Source organism: Pseudophryne corroboree, chromosome 5 (genome assembly GCF_028390025.1).
Source record: "Pseudophryne corroboree isolate aPseCor3 chromosome 5, aPseCor3.hap2, whole genome shotgun sequence".
NCBI classification, from domain to species: domain Eukaryota; kingdom Metazoa; phylum Chordata; class Amphibia; order Anura; family Myobatrachidae; genus Pseudophryne; species Pseudophryne corroboree.
In genome coordinates this window covers 283492037-283511835 of record NC_086448.1, presented here as the reverse complement: position 1 = coordinate 283511835, position 19799 = coordinate 283492037, and the positions used below count along the sequence as shown (strand labels likewise).

Genomic DNA, 19799 nt, shown 5'->3' with positions numbered 1-19799 from the left:
GCTGTGTGCTGAGGAGAATAAGCCCCGCCCCCTATTTCGGCGGGCTTTTCTCCCGGAGTTTTAGATATCTGGCATGGGTTAAATACATACATATAGCCTCAATGGCTATATGTGATGTATTCTTTTGCCATAAAGGTATTAAATATTGCTGCCCAGGGCGCCCCCAGCAGCGCCCTGCACCCTCCGTTACCGCTTGGTGTGAAGTGTGTGACAACAATGGCGCACAGCTGCAGTGCTGTGCGCTACCTTCATGAAGACTGAAGAGCCTTCTGCCGCCTGTTTCCGGACCTTCAATCTTCAGCATCTGTAAGGGGGGTCGGCGGCGCGGCTCCGGGACGAACCCCAGGGTGAGACCTGTGTTCCGACTCCCTCTGGAGCTAATGGTGTCCAGTAGCCTAAGAATCCAATCCATCTTGCACGCAAGTGAGTTGAAATTCTCTCCCCTAAGTCCCTCGATGCAGTGAGCCTGTTGCCAGCAGGACTCACTGAAAATAAAAAACCTAAAAACTTTTTCTAAGCAGCTCTTTAGGAGAGCCACCTAGATTGCACCCTGCTCGGACGGGCACAAAAACCTAACTGAGGCTTGGAGGAGGGTTATAGGGGGAGGAGCCAGTACACACCACCTAATCCTAAAGCTTTATTTTTGTGCCCTGTCTCCTGCGGAGCCGCTATTCCCCATGGTCCTGACGGAGTCCCCAGCATCCACTTAGGACGTTAGAGAAATAAAACATGTCCTGGCTTCAATAAGCAATCCATTAAAGTCAATGCAGCTAAGTTTGTTTGGAGAAAGGAATCTTGACTTGGGGGGTAATTCCAAGTTGATCGCAGCAGGATTTTTTTTTTTAGCAGTTGGGCAAAACCATGTGCACTGCAGGGGGGGCAGAGATAACATTTGCAGAGAGAGTTAGATTTGGGTGGGTTATTTTGTTTCTGTGCAGGGTAAATACTGGCTGCTTTATTTTTACACTGCAATTGAGATTGCAGATTGAACTCACCCACCCAAATCTAACTCTCTCTGCAAATGTTAGATCTCCCCCCCCCCCCCTGCAGTGTACATGGTTTTGCCCAACCGCTAAAAATGTTCCTGCTGCGATCAACTTGGAATTACCCCCTTAGATCAGGCAGTCTCTATGGAAGTTGCACCACCAGAAAAATGCTGGTGAAACAAGACGGTCGTGGCCACTCCAGAACCACCTGAATGACTGTGACCCTCTCCACCTTCATGGGATTTGTTGGAGAAAGTTACCTAGAGACTACCTATGTCAGCCCCTCCCCTTTAGAATATAACATCCTATAAGCTGCACCCTCCTTCCTCGTCTGCTCTCCTTTCAGCAACATCCTGGTCATTTAGTCCCTGCGCACTGTTTTTACATCACCAATTATTCACTTTGTCTATTATGTGTTCTGGACTGTTTTTTTTTGCTTTATGGTTATGGTCATACTTCTAAATGTAATTCTTTTCAACTACGTTTTCTCGGTTATAATGAAAGACAAAGAGCTGCACTATCTGATGAAATATAAGATGTGACTGTATCTTTTAATATGCTCTTGATAACATTTGAAGAAAATCACATATAGCATTATATGTAATTCTTTTTATTTGTACTATCAAAAACATGTTAGGGTTTAATATTACACTCTATGTACCACTGTGACTTCCACGATTACATAAGACTCCTAGAGCCATTAGGAAGGCTCTTCTGACTATAACAACCGCCCATTTTTACCTTAGTGTTAAATGCATATACTGGTACCTAGGATAATAAAACTAGCAGGAGATTACAGGATATAGCTGGCGAAGTAATGCAGGATAATGGCAGATATGGCAGAGAGATAATAGTAACACACTTTTAATAATAACAGGATTCTCCAAAGACAATAAAACAAATGCTATTAAGAATACCTTAAGGTGAGTAATATGCAGGCAGTATATATGTTGATAACGTAAGTGATAGCATAAGCTCCCCAGTGCAATCTCAGAAGGTACTCACAACAAGAGAGGTATGTTTTGAGAGCACAGCAACTACTAATGAAGTAGCAATGATTGTATGTATAAAGTAGTTCATGTAAGTCACAGGTAGTATCCACAGCAAGGGAGATAAACACAGTTCCAGCACAGCAACTACTAATGAAGCAGCAGTAATAAGGTAACTTGGTTCATGTAAGCCATTGGTAGTAATATACAAAGATAGAAGCACTTAGCAGAAAGGAATAGGGCTGGAAGCATGCTCAGGGCATCAGCAACAAGACTCCATAAAACCAGCAGCCAGGAACAAGGATCAAAAGACAAAGCCCCATAAAGAAACTATCACCGGCAATGAAGCACAGGACTGACTGCCTTAACAGAAGCATGAACCAATCGCAAAGCTGCAGAGAGACCAGCCCATAATTACTCAAAGCAGCCACAGCTGAGCAGCTACACGTACCAGCACAGAGTCTGGTCCCAGCTGTCTAAACCCAGCAAGGAACTGCAGACACTGTATGGAACTACAGACACTGTAGCCACCACGGGACCATCGATCAGTGTAGCAGATCTGACGCAGCATCCCAGTCACCTGACAACGACCGGGACCCACACTGAAGGGCGCAGCTTATAACATTATGTAATATTTATAATATACTCTACTTCCCCTTTGTATGGTGCTGTGGTTTTATTGGTTTTATTTAGAACCTTATAAATAAAAAAGATTAATGACATACAGTTTAGTTAAGCACATTCTGCACAGCTAAAGAACTATGGATTGAATGGCCAAATTAACAACACCTTGTTGCCAAATTATTAAATTATTACAAATTTCAAAAGTTTCTTCTCACAAATATTATAAACAGACCACAGATTACACAATTACAACTAATTACAACACAGTAATTTCAATTTACCAGATGAGTATTCTGGCTAGTAGCGTTACATATAAAGGATTACAGGTAGTGGCAGACCGACAGTGTCTCTCCAATTTTCTCTCCTGGAATTAATAAAGAAAATTCAAAGATTAAAATAGAAAAAAGAAAAGAAAGAAAAGAAAAATTATGAAGAGTTCAGGGATTCTGCACTTGAATCAATTGCAAATAAATGAAACATTATTTTTTAGTATTAACATTTAAACTTTCTGTTGTTAAGTGATTACTTACTGTAGGTATAACAATAAGCAATAGGCTACAATTTCACCTGATAAATATATAGTGTGATCTATTCTATGAAACATTTGTAGCTAATAAACCAATCACATAACTTGATCCCAAATATTGGCATTTTGGTTGGTAAGTATTGTCATGTTAAGCCCGCCGCTGAGGGAGAACACTAACCTGTAGAAGGGGCATTAGGCTGAATGAAGGGGCCCGGTACATGACTTCCAGGGTGGTAGGGGGTGTTTAATACGTAGGGGAGAGGTGTATAGTGGATTGGGCTTAATATTCATAATTTTCTGGTGGGAGGGCAGCTTGCTTGACTGCAGATATCTCAAGTTCCTGAAAATAGATTTCTTAGCTTTGAATGGGTTAAAGAACAAAAAATTGAGATTTCCACTTTTCAGGAGGTGCTGGGGACTTGGGGATCAGAGTTCAGGAGAAAGAGCAATCCACCAACATATAAAACTGCATACCAGGCATGTGTAGCTGGAGCAGGGTCCAGCTGCTAGAAGGCTGATATCTCTGGTTCTGGGCATAGTAGAGACAAGCTGCCAGTGTCCACCGAAAGGGGAGAGTCCCAGCTTTTGGAGTATACCATCACAAAAACTCTAAGTTAGACAGAACCCAATATATCTGGCTAGGAATAGCAATTAAAAGGCTTGGATGGGGACCACTGCTTTGAAGTCAGATATCTCCGATTCCCCAGGGCCGATTTTAAAAAATCTGGTAGCCCTGGAAAGAGGAAACACTCAGCTATCAGCCTAAGCCCCTTATACTCCTGGGGCACTTGGGCAAGTGCCCATTTAGCCCATACGAAAACACGACCCTGCTAACAAACCTGAATAAGACCCTATAGGGCAGATGTATTAAGCCTGGAGAAGTGATAAAGCAGTGATAAAGAAATGATAAGTGGAAGGTGATAACGCACCAGCCAATCATTACGAGTTTGAAAAATGGCAGTTCAGAGCTGATTGGCTGGTGCGTTATCACCTTGAACTTATCACTGCTTTGTCACTTCCTCAGGCTTAATACATCTGCCCCAATGCACATTTATTAACTTTAGCAAATAAGTCATTCTGATACTGGGCCCCTTTCTGATTTTGAAGTTAAGCACAAAAAGAAAATAAGAATTTACTCACCGGTAATTCTATTTCTCGTAGTCCGTAGTGGATGCTGGGAACTCCGTAAGGACCATGGGGAATAGCGGGCTCCGAAGGAGGCTGGGCACTCTAGAAAGATTTATGACTACCTGGTGTGCACTGGCTCCTCCCACTATGACCCTCCTCCAAGCCTCAGTTAGGACACCGTGCCCGGACGAGCAGACATAATAAGGAAGGATTTAGAATCCCGGGTAAGACTCTTACCAGCCACACCAATCACACCGTACAACTCGTGATACTATATCCAGTTTGACAGTATGAAAACAACTGAGCCTCTCAACAGATGGCTCAACAATAACCCTTTAGTTAACAATAACTATTTACAAGTATTGCAGACAATCCGCACTTGGGATGGGCGCCCAGCATCCACTACGGACTACGAGAAATAGAATTACCGGTGAGTAAATTCTTATTTTCTCTAACGTCCTAGTGGATGCTGGGAACTCCGTAAGGACCATGGGGATTATACCAAAGCTCCCAAACGGGCGGGAGAGTGCGGATGACTCTGTAGCACCGAATGAGAGAACTCCAGGTCCTCCTCAGCCAGGGTATCAAATTTGTAGAATTTTGCAAATGTGTTTGCCCCTGACCAAGTAGCTGCTCGGCAAAGTTGTAAAGCCGAGACCCCTCGGGCAGCCGCCCAAGATGAGCCCACCTTCCTTGTGGAATGGGCATTTACAGATTTTGGCTGTGGCATGCCTGCCACAGAATGTGCAAGCTGAATTGTACTACAAATCCAGCGAGCAATAGACTGCTTAGAAGCAGGAGCACCCAGCTTGTTGGGTGCATACAGGATAAACAGCGAGTCAGATTTTCTGACTCCAGCCGTCCTGGAAACATATATTTTCAGGGCCCTGACAACGTCTAGCAACTTGGAGTCCTCCAAATCCTTAGTAGCCGCAGGCACCACAATAGGCTGGTTCAGGTGAAACGCTGACACCACCTTAGGGAGAAACTGGGGACGAGTCCTCAATTCTGCCCTATTCATATGGAAAATCAGATAAGGGTTTTTACATGATAAAGCCGCCAATTCTGACACTCGCCTGGCTGAAGCCAAGGCCAATAACATGACCACTTTCCACGTGAGATATTTTAGATCCACGGCTTTTAGTGGCTCAAACCAATGTGATTTTAAGAAACTCAACATCACGTTGAGATCCCAAGGTGCCACAGGAGGCACAAATGGGGGCTGAATATGCAGCACTCCTTTCACAAATGTCTGAACTTCAGGTACTGAAGCTAGTTCTTTTGAAAGAAAATCGACAGAGCCGAGATCTGTACTTTAATGGAGCCTAGTTTTAGGCCCATATTCACTCCTGCTTGCAGGAAATGCAGAAATCGACCTAGTTGAAATTCCTCTGTTGGGGCCTTTTTGGCCTCGCACCATGCAACATATTTCCGCCATATGCGGTGATAATGCTTTGCCGTAACATCTTTCCTGGCCTTAATAAGCGTAGGAATGACTTCTTCCGGAATACCCTTTTCCTTTAGGATCCGGTGTTCAACCGCCATGCCGTCAAACGCAGCCGCGGTAAGTCTTGGAACAGACAGGGCCCCTGTTGTAGCAGGTCCTGTCTGAGCGGTAGAGGCCACGGGTCCTCTGAGAGCATCTCTTGAAGTTCCGGGTACCACGCTCGTCTTGGCCAATCCGGAACCACGAGAATGGTGTTTACTCCTCGCTTTCTTATTATTCTCAATACCTTTGGTATGAGAGGCAGAGGAGGGAACACATAAACCGACTGGTACACCCACGGTGTCACTAGAGCGTCCACAGCTATCGCCTGAGGGTCCCTTGACCTGGCGCAATATCTTTTTAATTTTTTGTTGAGGCGGGACGCCATCATGTCCACCTGTGGTTTTTCCCAACGGTTTACCAGCATCTGGAAGACTTCTGGATGAAGTCCCCACTCTCCCGGGTGGAGGTCGTGTCTGCTGAGGAAGTCTGCTTCCCAGTTGTCCACTCCCGGAATGAACACTGCTGACAGTGCTAGTACATGATTCTCCGCCCATCGGAGAATTCTTGTGGCTTCCGCCATCGCCATCCTGCTTCTTGTGCCGCCCTGTCGATTTACATGGGCGACTGCCGTGATGTTGTCTGACTGGATCAGCACCGGCTGGTGTAGGAGCAGGGATTTTGCTTGACTTAGGGCATTGTAGATGGCCCTTAGTTCCAGAATATTTATGTGAAGGGAAGTCTCCTGACTCGACCATAGTCCTTGGAAGTTTCTTCCCTGTGTGACTGCCCCCCAGCCTCGAAGGCTGGCATCCGTGGTCACTAGGACCCAGTCCTGTATGCCGAACCTGCGGCCCTCTAGAAGATGGGCACTCTGCAGCCACCACAGTAGCGACACCCTGGTTCTTGGAGACAGGGTTATCAAGCAATGCATCTGAAGATGCGATCCGGACCACTGGTCCAACAGGTCCCACTGAAAGATTCTGGCATGGAACCTGCCGAAGGGAATTGCTTCGTAAGAAGCCACCATCTTTCCCAGGACCCGCGTGCAGCGATGCACTGATACCTGTTTTGGTTTCAGGAGGTCTCTGACTAGAGATGACAACTCCCTGGCTTTCTCCTCCGGGAGAAACACTTTTTTCTGGACTGTATCCAGAATCATACCCAGGAACAGTAGCCGTGTCGTCGGAACCAGCTGTGACTTTGGGATATTCAGAATCCAGCGTGCTGGTGCAGCACCTCCTGAGATAGTGCTACTCCCACCAACAACTGTTCCTTGGACCTCGCTTTTATTAGGAGATCGTCCAAGTACGGGATAATTAAAACTCCCTTTTTTCGAAGGAGTATCATCATTTCCGCCATAACCTTGGTAAATACCCTCGGTGCCGTGGACAGTCCAAACGGCAGCGTCTAGAATTGGTAATGGCAATCCTGTACCACAAATCTGAGGTACTCCTGGTGAGGATGGTAAATGGGACATGCAAGTAAGCATCCTTGATGTCCAGGGATACCATGTAATCCCCCTCGTCCAGGCTCGCAATAACCGCCCTGAGCGATTCCATCTTGAACTTGAATTTTTTTATGTATGTGTTCAAGGATTTCAAATTTAAAATGGGTCTCACCGAACCGTCCGGTTTCGGTACCACAAATAGTGTGGAATAGTAACCCCGGCCTTGTTGAAGTAGGGGTACCTTGATTATCACCTGCTGGGAATACAGCTTGTGAATTGCCGCTAGCACCGCCTCCCTGTCTGAGGGAGCAATCGGCAAGGCAGATTTTAGGAACCGGTGGGGTGGAGACGCCTCGAATTCCAGTTTGTACCCCTGAGATACTATTTGAAGGATCCAGGGATCCACCTGTGAGCGAGCCCACTGATCGCTGAAATTCTTGAGGCGGCCCCCCACCGTACCTGGCTCCGCCTGTGGAGCCCCACCGTCATGCGGCGGACTTGGAAGAAGAAGCGGGGGAGGACTTTTGCTCCTGGGAACCTGCTGTTTGTTGCAGCCTTTTTCCCCTACCTCTGCCTCTGGACAGAAAGGACCCGCCTTTTCCACGCCTGTTTTTCTGGGTCCGAAAGGACTGAACCTGATAAAACGGCGCCTTCTTAGGCTGTGAGGGGACATGGGGTAAAAATGCTGACTTCCCAGACGTTGCTGTGGAAACTAGGTCCGAGAGACCATCCCCAAATAATTCCTCACCCTTATATGGTAACACTTCCATGTGCTTTTTTGAATCTGCATCTCCTGTCCACTGGCGAGTCCATAAGCCTCTCCTAGCAGAGATGGACAATGCACTTACTTTAGATGCCAATCGGCAGATTTCCCTTTGTGCATCTCTCATATATAAGACTGAGTCTTTTATATGGTCTATGGTTAACAGGATCGTGTCTCTGTCTAATGTGTCAATATTTTCTGACAGTTTATCTGACCACGCAGCGGCAGCACTGCACATCCAAGCTGACGCAATAGCTGGCCTAAGTATAATGCCTGTGTGTGTATATACAGACTTCAGGATCGCCTCCTGCTTTCTATCAGCAGGTTCCTTGAGGGCGGCCGTATCCGGAGACGGTAGTGCCACCTTTTTAGACAAACGTGTGAGCGCTTTATCCACTCTAGGGGGTGTTTCCCAACGTGACCTATCCTCTGGCGGGAAAGGGAACGCCATTAGTACCTTCTTAGGAATTACCAATTTTTTTATCAGGGAAAGCCCACGCTTCTTCACACACTTCATTTAATTCATCTGATGGGGGAAAAACTACGGGTAGTTTTTTCTCTCCAAACATAATACCCTTTTTAGTGGTACCTGTACTTATATCAGAAATGTGTAACACCTCTTTCATTGCCTCAATCATGCAGTGAATGGCCTTAGTAGGCATCAGGTTAGACTCATCGTCGTCGACACTGGTGTCAGTATCAGTGTCAACATCTGGGTCTGCTTGTGGTAGCGGGCGTTTTAGAGCCCCAGACGACCCATGCGACGCCTGGGCAGGCACGAGCTGAGAAGTCGGCTGTCCCACATTTGGCATGTCGTCGATTTTCTTATATAAGGAGTCTATACGTGCACTCATTACTTTCCATAAGCCCATCCACTCAGGTGTCTGCCCCGCAGGGGGTGACATCCCTTCTAAAGGCATCTGCTCCGCCTCCACATCATTATCCTCATCAAACATGTCGACACAGCCGTACCGCCACACCGCACACACACAAGGAATGCTCCGAATGAGGACAGGACCCACAAAAGCCCTTTGGGGGGACAGAGTGAGAGTATGCCAGCACACACCAGAGCGCTATATAATGCAGGGACTAACTGAGTTATGTCCCCTATAGCTGCTTTTTATATTATATATATATATTGCGCCTAAATTTAGTGCCCCCCCTCTCTGTTTTTACCCTGTTCTGAAGTGTAGACTGCAGGGGAGAGCCAGGGAGCTTCCTTCCAGCGGATCTGTGAAGGAGAAATGGCGCCAGTGTGTCTGAGGGAGATAGCTCCGCCCCTTTTCCGCGGCCTATTCTCCCGCTTTTTCCTGGATTCTGGCAGGGGTATTTACCACATATATAGCCTCTGGGGCTATATATTGTGGTATTTTTGCCAGCCAAGGTGTTTTTATTGCTGCTCAGGGCGCCCCCCCCCCAGCGCCCTGCACCCTCAGTGACCGGAGTGTGAAGTGTGCATGAGGAGCAATGGCGCACAGCTGCAGTGCTGTGCGCTACCTTGGTGAAGACTGATGTCTTCTGCCGCCGTTTTTCCGGACCTCTTCTTGCTTCTGGCTCTGTAAGGGGGACGGCGGCGCGGCTCCGGGACCGAACACCAAGGACTGGGCCTGCGGTCGATCCCTCTGGAGCTAATGGTGTCCAGTAGCCTAAGAAGCCCAATCCGGCTGCAAGCAGGCGAGTTCGCTTCTTCTCCCCTTAGTCCCTCGCTGCAGTGAGCCTGTTGCCAGCAGGTCTCACTGAAAATAAAAAACCTAAATCTAAACTTTCTTTCTAAGGGCTCAGGAGAGCCCCTAGTGTGCATCCAACCTCGGCCGGGCACGAAATCTAACTGAGGCTTGGAGGAGGGTCATAGTGGGAGGAGCCAGTGCACACCAGGTAGTCATAAATCTTTCTAGAGTGCCCAGCCTCCTTCGGAGCCCGCTATTCCCCATGGTCCTTACGGAGTTCCCAGCATCCACTAGGACGTTAGAGAAAGTAACATAGTGTCTAGAACAAACCATGTGATAAAGCAAGGGAGCAAATACATTTTATACATTTTCTGTGCAGGGTAAATACTGGCTGCTTTTGCATGTAGATGTTACGAGCTGCCGTCGTGGTTTTTCTCCACTGCAGGCCCCAGTCTTTGCTAGGCAACCGGGACGCTGCATCACACCGGTCGCACTGATGATGGTCCCGGCTGTTGCTAGGCAAACAAAACTCCAGGCAGCTGCGGTGATTCCTGGCCCCGGCTGTTGTCTAGCAGATGGGACGCTGGCTGCACATGCAGCTTTACAGCTGCAATCCATTCCTGTCATTTGTGGGCTGGTCTGTGTGATTGGTTTCTGTTGGTGTTAAAGGCACTAAGTCCCACACACCCATGACGCTGATAGTTCTTCCTGGAGCCTTGTCACTTGGGCCCTGTTCCTGGCTGACTAGTTCTTGTGTCTTGCTGCTGCTGCATGGCTGTGCTTCCAGACCTGTTTCCTCAGCTATCACTGAGTATTACCACTGCTACGCATATTAAAGGTTCTGTGAAAATCTGTGTATAATCCTCATTGTGGATGCACCTGTGCATTGCATGCATTGTGACTCATCGCTGCTACCTCATTTATAGTTACTGTGAGAATCTGTACTCTCCTGCACTGTTGCAATAGTACACCTGTATGCCATATTGTGTTTCTCTGCTGTGGGAGATCTGTACACTCCTGCACTGCTGCGTTACCATTTTATGCTGCTATTCTGGCCCAGTCCTACACATACCATTATTTGTGTTTCAGTTCTGCTGTTACCTGCTTCAGCTTATCTCCGTTGATCTCCCGTTTATTATATAAGCTCCTACTGTCCAGAGTGAGCATATCGTATTCTATGGAACAACGAGCGGTTGTTATAGGAAGAAGACTCAAGGAATCTTATATAATAATTCGGGAGTATCATTACAGTAGACCACAAATGTTAGACTGCTTTATTTTTACAGCAATTTAGATTTCAGTTAGGACACACCCCACCCAAATCTAAATTTCTCTACACATTTTACATCTGCCCCACCTGCAGCGCAACATGGTTTTTCCCATATGCACAGTTACTTGCTTTACTTCCAAATCAGAATCAGGCCCACTAAGTTTAGAGAGGGATTACAAAATATCCAACCTGTTCTTTGGTCAAAACAATATTGGCTCCACCACATTCAACATTTATAAGTGACTTCACATCCTTTGAGGTCAATGGATCGAGATGAAGAGTGGGCCACAACCTGTAAGTGACATATGAATTTAAATTATTTAAGACAAATTACTTAAGTCGATGTATATTTAAGCAAGCAAGATGGGATCAATCCTATGAATATGGGCAATAGAATTAGTTTATCTAGATAAATATGTAGAGCAGTAAGTTATGGCGGAGAGATGCTTGAAACCTGTTCCATATAAAGTTACAGCAAAAAAGGAGATTTATGGTAAGAACTTACCCTTGTTAAATCTCTTTCTACGAGGTACACTGGATTCCACAGGGAATAACATCGGGGTGTAGAGTAGGATCTTGATCCTAGGCACCAACAGGCTAAAAGCTTTGACTGTTCCCAGGATGCATAGCGCTGCCCCCTCTATATCCCCGCCTCCAGGCCCTGGAGCTCAGTTTTGTCAACCAGTCCAATGCAGTAGCAGGTAAAAGAGACGACAACAGTTAGTAGCCACAGACATCACATTCTCACGACAGGAGAAGATATCAGCGGCTAATGCCATACCAACCCAAAGAAGCTAAGTGTGTCAGGGTGGGCGCCCTGCGGAATCCAGTGTACCTCGCAGAAAGAGATTTAACAAGGGTAAGTTCTTACCATAAATCTCCTTTTCTGCAGCGGGGTACACTGGTATTCCATAGGGAATAACATCGGGGATGTCCTAAAGCAGTTCCTCATGGGGGACGCACTGTAGCGGGCATAAGAACCCGGCATCCAAAGGAAGCATCCTGGGAGGCGGAAGTATCGAAGGCACAGAACCTTATGAACGTGTTCACTGAGGACCACAGTGAACATAAGCTTGTGCAATCACCATTCTAATCCATCTGGCCAGGGTCTGCTTATTTGCAGGTCAGCCACGTTTGTGAAAACCAAAAAGTACAAAGAGAGAATCAGACTTCCTAATGGAGGCTGACCGCTCTTTGGAGGACAAATCAGGAGAGATAAGGGCCGGAACCACAATCTCTTGCTTAAGGTGGAAAGAAGACACCACCTTAGGTAGATAACCAGGGCGCGTTCTAAGAACTGCCCGGTCACGGTGAAAAATCAGAAAGGGAGACCTACAGGATAAGGCACCCAAGTCTGAAACCCGTATAGCAGAGGCAATAGCCAGTAAAAACAAGACCTTAAGCCTATGCCATTTGAGGTCCACAGACTCAAGAGGTTCAAACGGAGACTCTTGTAGGGCATTCAGAACAACCAACAAATCCCAAGGAGCCACAGGAAGAACATAGGGAGGTTGAATCCGAAGAACCCCCTGAGTGAATGAGTGAACATCAGGAGGAGTCACAATTTTTCTCTGCAACCAAACCGACAAGGCAGAAATATGAACCCTGAGGGAGGCCAGACGAAGGCCTAAGTCCAGGCCCTGTTGCAGAAAAGCCAAAAGATTGGCAGTACTGAACTTCAAAGCATCACAATCCTAAGCGGCACACCAGGTGAAGTAAGAATTCCAGACCCTATGATAAATCCGAGCAGAAGCCAGCTTACGGGCCTTTAACATAGTTTGAATGACCGCCTCAGAAAAACCTTTGGCTCTCAGTACTGAAGCTTCAAGAGCCACGCCGTCAAAGCCAGCCGGGCCAAATCCTGGTAGACACAGGGGCCCTGAACAAGGTCTGGTCATTGCGGAAGCAGAAGAGGACGCTCTATTGAGAGACCCTGTAGGTCTGAGAACCAATGCCGTCTGGGCCACGCTGGAGCGATCAGAAGTAGGATTACTCCTTCTTGCTTGAACTTCCTTATTACTCTGGGCAGGAGTGACACCGGAGGGAACACGTACAGTAGCCGAAAGTTCCATGGAATTGCAAGTGCATCCACGAACGCTGCTTGAGGATCCCATGTCCTTGATTCGAAGACCGGAACCTTGTGATGGCGTCGAGACGCCATCAGGTCTACATCTGGTAGGGCCCACTTGTCCACTAGGAGTTGAAATACTTCCGGATGAAGGCTCCACTCTCCGGCGTGTACGTCCTGACGACTGAGGAAGTCCGTTTCCCAGTTGAGAACTCCCAGAATGAACACTGCAGATATGGCTGGCAGATGGCATTCCGCTCATCAAAGAATTTTTGACACTTCCAACATTGCCATGCGGCTTTGAGTGCCGCCTTGATGATTTATGTACGCCACTGTGGTGGCGCTGTCTGACTGTACTTGAACAGGCCTGTTCCGTACCAGAGGCAGGGCTAGTGTCAGCGCATTGAACACTGCCCGTAATTCCAGAACGTTTATCGGTAGGCAAGACTCCTCCCAGGTCCACCGACCCTGAAGAGAGTGTTGCTCCAACACCGCACCCCAAACCCCTCAAACTGGCATCCGTCGTCAGAAGGACCCAGTTGGAGATCCAGAAGGGATGACCCCTGCTCAACTGCTGGTCCTGTAGCCACCACGTTAGCGACGACGGATCTCTGGAGACAAGGATATCATGTGAGACCTGATCTGGTGAGACAGGCCATCCCACTTGGCCAGAATCAGTTTCTGGAGAGGGCAGGAATGAAAATGAGCGTACTCTATCATGTCGAAAGCCGACACCATGAGGCCTAGTACTTGCATCGCCGAGTGTATCGACACACACGGGCGAGACAGGAAGCATCTTATTCTGTCCTGAAGGTTCAGGACCTTCTCCTGGGACAAGAACAACCGCTGATTGTAAGTGCCCAACAGTGTCCCAAGGTGCACCATGCTCTGAGCAGGGACCAGGGATGATTTCTTCAAGTTGATGAGCCACCTGTGGGCTTGCAGAAACTGGACCGTCAGATCCAGATGACGGAGGAGAACTTCTAGTGAATTGGCCAGGATCAGCAAGTCGTCCAGATACAGCAGGAGCCTGATACCCCGACGGCGGAGTAGAGTCGTCATCACCGCCATGACTTTGGTGAAGATTCGCGGAGCTGTTGTTAGTCCAAAAGGGAAGGCCCGGAATTAACAATGTAGGTTGTCGATAGCAAACCGCAGGTACTGCTGGTGCGACATGGCAATAGGAATAGGTAGGTAAGCATCCTGTATGTCCAGGGATACCATATAGTCCCCGGGCTCCAAAGCAAGAACAATAGAGCGAAGAGTCTTCATACGGAACTTGGATACTCGCACAAATTTGTTCAAAGACTTGAGGTTGAGAATGGGCCGTGAGGACCCATTCGGTTTCGGGACTAGGAACCGCGTTGGTCGCGGTTTGTGGCGGGTCCCGCCTGGGGGGCCCTCTTACCTCCTCCCTGATGCGGCCACGCGATCCTGGAGAGCTGCGGTGGATGTGTGTGCTATGCGCCGGGAACCGGAGCCCTTCGCTGTAAGTACCCGGCAACCAGGGACACGGGAGTATACAGCGCCGCCAGGGGAGATGGTGGAGCCGTAGCATTTAATGTCAGACTGACATCCAGCACTTGTCAGTGCTATGCTGCGACCCTTGAAGTCTTCAATCTTCTCAAAAAAAGCTCTTTTCAGGGCTGCTTGGAGCAGCCCACCTGTTAGTGATCCTGCCTGCACTGCAGGCACCAACTTATAAACTGAGCTCCAGTGCCTGGAGGCGGGGATATACAGTAGGCAGCGCTATGCATCCTGGGAACAGTCAAAGATGTTATTCCCTGTGGAATGCCAGTGTACCCCGCTGCAGAAATTTAAAACTTATCTGAAGGGAACACAATTAAAGTTAGTGAACTAGGAGGGTGGGGTACGGTACAGCTCAAAAGGAATTCTTAAGGATGTGTCACAGCCGCCGCTCACGGCAGCGTCCACCCGGCTCCAGCAAGCGAGGTCTCGCTTGCTGGAGTCGGATGGACGCTGCTGTGAGCGGCGGCTGCGACACATCCTCCAGCTACGAGGCTGTAGCGCTGCTCTCGCCCTTCTCCCCGCGGCTCTCCCCTTTCTCCCCCCTCTCCTCCTCTCGGCTCCCTCATCTCAATCCGACTTTTTTTAAAGTCGGATTGAGATGGTCGGAATCGGGGCTATTCCGCCCATCCACGTGCTCTCCGACAAGTCGAATTCCCCAACTTGTCGGGTAAAAAAGACGGGGATTGAATAGGTCAGAACCCCTTCCGACCTGAAAAAGTCGAATACTGCCGTCTTTCCGACAAGACGGTAGTTTCGACTTCAATTGAATATACCCCATAGGGTATAAGGCTATGGGTACAAAGGAATAATAGTCGACTTCAATATCAATTAATGCATATACAGATGTGTCCACTTACATCTTTGCTTTTTTACCAATTTGGCACAACATGCAAAACACGGCTAAGCTGTTTTTCACGAGTAGCGAGTGGATGAATTTTATAGTATTTGTATACCAAAAAGCATCAGTGAAAAAAATAATGCTAATTGCAGTGGGAAAAGATCTCCACTGTTGGGATATGAATGCTCTACTGGTGATGAAGATACAGTATGAATATACCAGTCATATGAAGGGAGTGTTAAAAGCCAATGATAAATATTCATGTCAATATTCAAGACTGAAGTTGAATATTGACTGAGTGAAACATGTTGACTGTTGTTCTCTGACCCTGATTTTATATTGGACTGCTTTTTGGAGCATTGGGAGCCCCCATACTAATCTGCTGATGCAATTTCAATTACATGGCATTAAGATGTCCTTGCTGTACCTACATTGAACTGCACTAAGGGGTAAATTTACTAAGATGGGAGTTCTATTTAAGATGGGATGTTGCCCATAGCAACCAATCAGATTCTACTTCTCATTTATCTAGCACCTTCTAGAAGATAATACCTGGGATCTGATTGGTTGCTATGTGCAACATCCCAACTTAAGTAGAACTCCCATCTTAGTAAATATGCCCCCAAGAATAACGCTAAGTCTCCTGCTATTCAGCCCCTGCCAGACTAAGGTCAGCCAGCTGCTGGGTGACTGCTCTGGGACGTAACCTCACACATGCCGCTAGACCGGTCCCCCATAGCGGGCAAAGATAGAGGGTGTCTGGTGGCCAGGAGTGCCTGTGGATTCATCTGGGCTGCTGAGGCTGTTGTAGCTTCTTATCGTGGGTGATACATGCTTAGTGTGACCGGGACTCACATTGTGCTGACTTTGATAAAACTACTTGCGGCCCCATTATACATTTGCAGTGGAGTGCTCCAACTGTGGACTTCACAGAGATTTACTACTGTATTTTAATTTACCACTGGCTCTATGCTGGAAGGGACTTACCTGCAGGCATTATCCCTAGAGACCTCATCTGATCATTGTGCAATGTGCTTTTTAATGACTATGGGGGTAATTCAGACCTGATCGCTCGTTAGCGTTTTTTTGCAGCGCTGCGATCAGGTCAGAACTGCGCATGCGTATGCACCACAATGCGCAGGCGCGTCACACGGGTACAAAGCGGATCGTTGCTGTGTGATGGGTTTTTACGAAGAATCCATTTGCACAGCCGATTGCAAGGTGATTGACAGGAAGAAGACGTATGTGGGTGGCAACTGACCATTTTCTGGGAGTGTTTGGAAAGACGCAGGCATGTCCAAGCGTTTGCAGGGCGGGTGTCTGACATCAACTCCGGCCCTGGACAGGCTGAAGTGATCACAGCGGCTGAGTAAGTCCTGGGCAACTCAGAGACTGCACAAAGTTTTTTATACCGCTCAGCTGCACATGCAAAAAAAAATAAGATTTTACTCACCGGTAAATCTATTTCTCGTAGTCCGTAGTGGATGCTGGGAACTCCGTAAGGACCATGGGGAATAGCGGCTCCGCAGGAGACTGGGCACAACTAAGAAAGATTTAGGACTACCTGGTGTGCACTGGCTCCTCCCTCTATGCCCCTCCTCCAGACCTCAGTTAGGAAACTGTGCCCGGAAGAGCTGACACAATAAGGAAAGGATTTTGGAATCCCGGGTAAGACTCATACCAGCCACACCAATCACACCGTACAACTCGTGATACTATACCCAGTTAACAGTATGAATAACAACTGAGCCTCACGAACAGATGGCTCATAACAATAACCCTTTAGTTAGGCAATAACTATATACAAGACAATCCGCACTTGGGATGGGCGCCCAGCATCCACTACGGACTACGAGAAATAGATTTACCGGTGAGTAAAATCTTATTTTCTCTGACGTCCTAGTGGATGCTGGGAACTCCGTAAGGACCATGGGGATTATACCAAAGCTCCCAAACGGGCGGGAGAGTGCGGATGACTCTGCAGCACCGAATGAGCAAACTCAAGGTCCTCCTCAGCCAGGGTATCAAACTTGTAGAATTTAGCAAACGTGTTTGAACCCGACCAAGTAGCAGCTCGGCAAAGTTGTAAAGCCGAGACCCCTCGGGCAGCCGCCCAAGAAGAGCCCACTTTCCTCGTGGAATGGGCTTTTACAGATTTAGGATGCGGCAGTCCAGCCGCAGAATGTGCAAGTTGAATCGTACTACAGATCCAGCGAGCAATAGACTGCTTTGAAGCAGGAGCACCCAGCTTGTTGGGTGCATACAGGATAAATAGCGAGTCAGTTTTCCTGACTCCAGCCGTCCTGGAAACATAGATTTTCAGGGCCCTGACTACGTCCAGTAACTTGGAATCCTCCAAGTCCTTAGTAGCCGCAGGCAACACAATAGGTTGGTTCAAATGAAAAGCTGATACCACCTTAGGAAGAAATTGGGGACGAATCCTCAATTCCGCCCTATCCATATGGAAAATCAGATAAGGGCTTTTACATGACAAAGCCGCCAATTCTGAGACACGCCTGGCCGAAGCCAAGGCCAACAGCATGACCACTTTCCACGTGAGATATTTTAGTTCCACGGTTTTAAGTGGCTCAAACCAATGTGACTTAAGGAAATTCAACACCACGTTGAGATCCCAAGGTGCCACTGGAGGCACAAAAGGGGGCTGAATATGCAGCACTCCTTTAACAAACGTCTGAACTTCAGGCAGTGAAGCCAGTTCTTTTTGGAAGAAAATCGACAGAGCCGAAATCTGGACCTTAATGGAACCCAATTTTAGGCCCACAGACACCCCTGACTGTAGGAAGTGCAGAAATCGACCCAGCTGAAATTCCTCCGTTGGGGCCCTTCTGGCCTCACACCACGCAACATATTTTTGCCATATGCGGTGATAATGGTTTGCGGTCACCTCCTTCCTAGCTTTAATCAGCGTAGGGATGACTTCCTCCGGAATGCCCTTTTTCTTCAGGATCCGGCGTTCTACCGCCATGCCGTCAAACGCAGCCGCGGTAAGTCTTGGAATAGACAGGGTCCCTGCAGCAGCAGGTCCTGTCTGAGCGGCAGAGGCCATGGGTCCTCTGAGATCATTTCTTGAAGTTCTGGGTACCAAGCTCGTCTTGGCCAATCCAGAACCACAAGTATAGTTCTTACTCCTCTCCTTCTTATTATTCTCAGTACCTTGGGTATGAGAGGCAGAGGAGGGAACACATAAACCGACTGGTACACCCACGGTGTCACTAGAGCGTCCACAGCTAGCGCCTGAGGGTCTCTTGACCTGGCGCAATATTTTTTTAGCTTTTTGTTGAGGCGGGACGCCATCATGTCCACCTGTGGCCTTTCCCAATGGTGTACAATCATTTGGAAGACTTCTGGATGAAGTCCCCACTCTCCCGGGTGGAAGTCGTGCCTGCTGAGGAAGTCTGCTTCCCAGTTGTCCACCCCCGGAATGAACACTGCTGACAGTGCTACCACATGATTTTCCGCCCATCGGAGAATCCTTGTGGCTTCTGCCATCGCCATCCTGCTTCTTGTGCCGCCCTGACGGTTTACATGGGCGACCGCCGTGATGTTGTCTGACTGGATTAGCACTGGCTGGTGTTGAAGCAGGGGTCTTGTCTGACTTAGGGCATTGTAAATGGCCCTTAGTTCCAGAATATTTATGTGTAGGGAAGTCTCCTGACTCGTCCATAGTCCTTGGAAGTTTCTTCCCTGTGTGACTGCCCCCCAACCTCGAAGGCTGGCATCCGTGGTCACCAGGATCCAGTCCTGTATGCCGAATCTGCGGCCCTCTAGAAGATGAGCACTCTGCAGCCACCACAGCAGCGACACCCTGGCCCTTGGAGACAGGGTTATCAGCCGATGCATCTGAAGATGCGACCCGGACCACTTGTCCAACAGATCCCACTGAAAGATCCTTGCATGGAACCTTCCGAATGGAATTGCTTCGTAAGAAGCCACCATCTTTCCCAGGACTCGCGTGCAGTGATGCACCGACACCTGTTTTGGTTTTAGGAGGTCTCTGACTAGAGACGACAACTCCTTGGCCTTCTCCTCCGGGAGAAACACTTTTTTCTGTTCTGTGTCCAGAACCATCCCCAGGAACAGTAGACGCGTTGTTGGAACCAGCTGCGACTTTGGAATATTCAGGATCCAGCCGTGCTGTTGTAGCACTTCCCGAGCTAGTGCTACTCCGATCAACAACTGTTCCCTGGACCTCGCCTTTATAAGGAGATCGTCCAAGTACGGGATAATTAAAACTCCTTTTTTCCGAAGGAGTATCATCAATCACCGCTTTGAGCGATTCCATCTTGAACTTGAACCTTCTTATATAAGTGTTCAAAGATTTTAAATTTAAAATGGGTCTCACCGAACCGTCCGGTTTCGGTACCACAAACATTGTGGAATAGTAACCCCGTCCTTGTTGAAGGAGGGGTACCTTGACTATCACCTGCTGAGAATACAGCTTGTGAATCGCCTC

General features: G+C 47.9%; 1 protein-coding gene across 2 annotated transcripts in view; it reads right to left on the bottom strand.

Moving 5' to 3' along the window:
• Positions 1-19799, bottom strand: part of NPHP3 (nephrocystin 3) — a 303001-nt gene that overhangs the window by 106428 nt on the left and 176774 nt on the right. For both annotated transcript variants that reach the window (XM_063922378.1, XM_063922379.1), the window contains 2 exons: positions 11079-11181; positions 2881-2963 (listed from right to left, as the gene is read on the bottom strand). In XM_063922378.1, coding sequence (XP_063778448.1) covers positions 2881-2963; positions 11079-11181 — 186 coding nt within the window. The remainder of the gene's footprint in view (positions 1-2880; positions 2964-11078; positions 11182-19799) is intronic.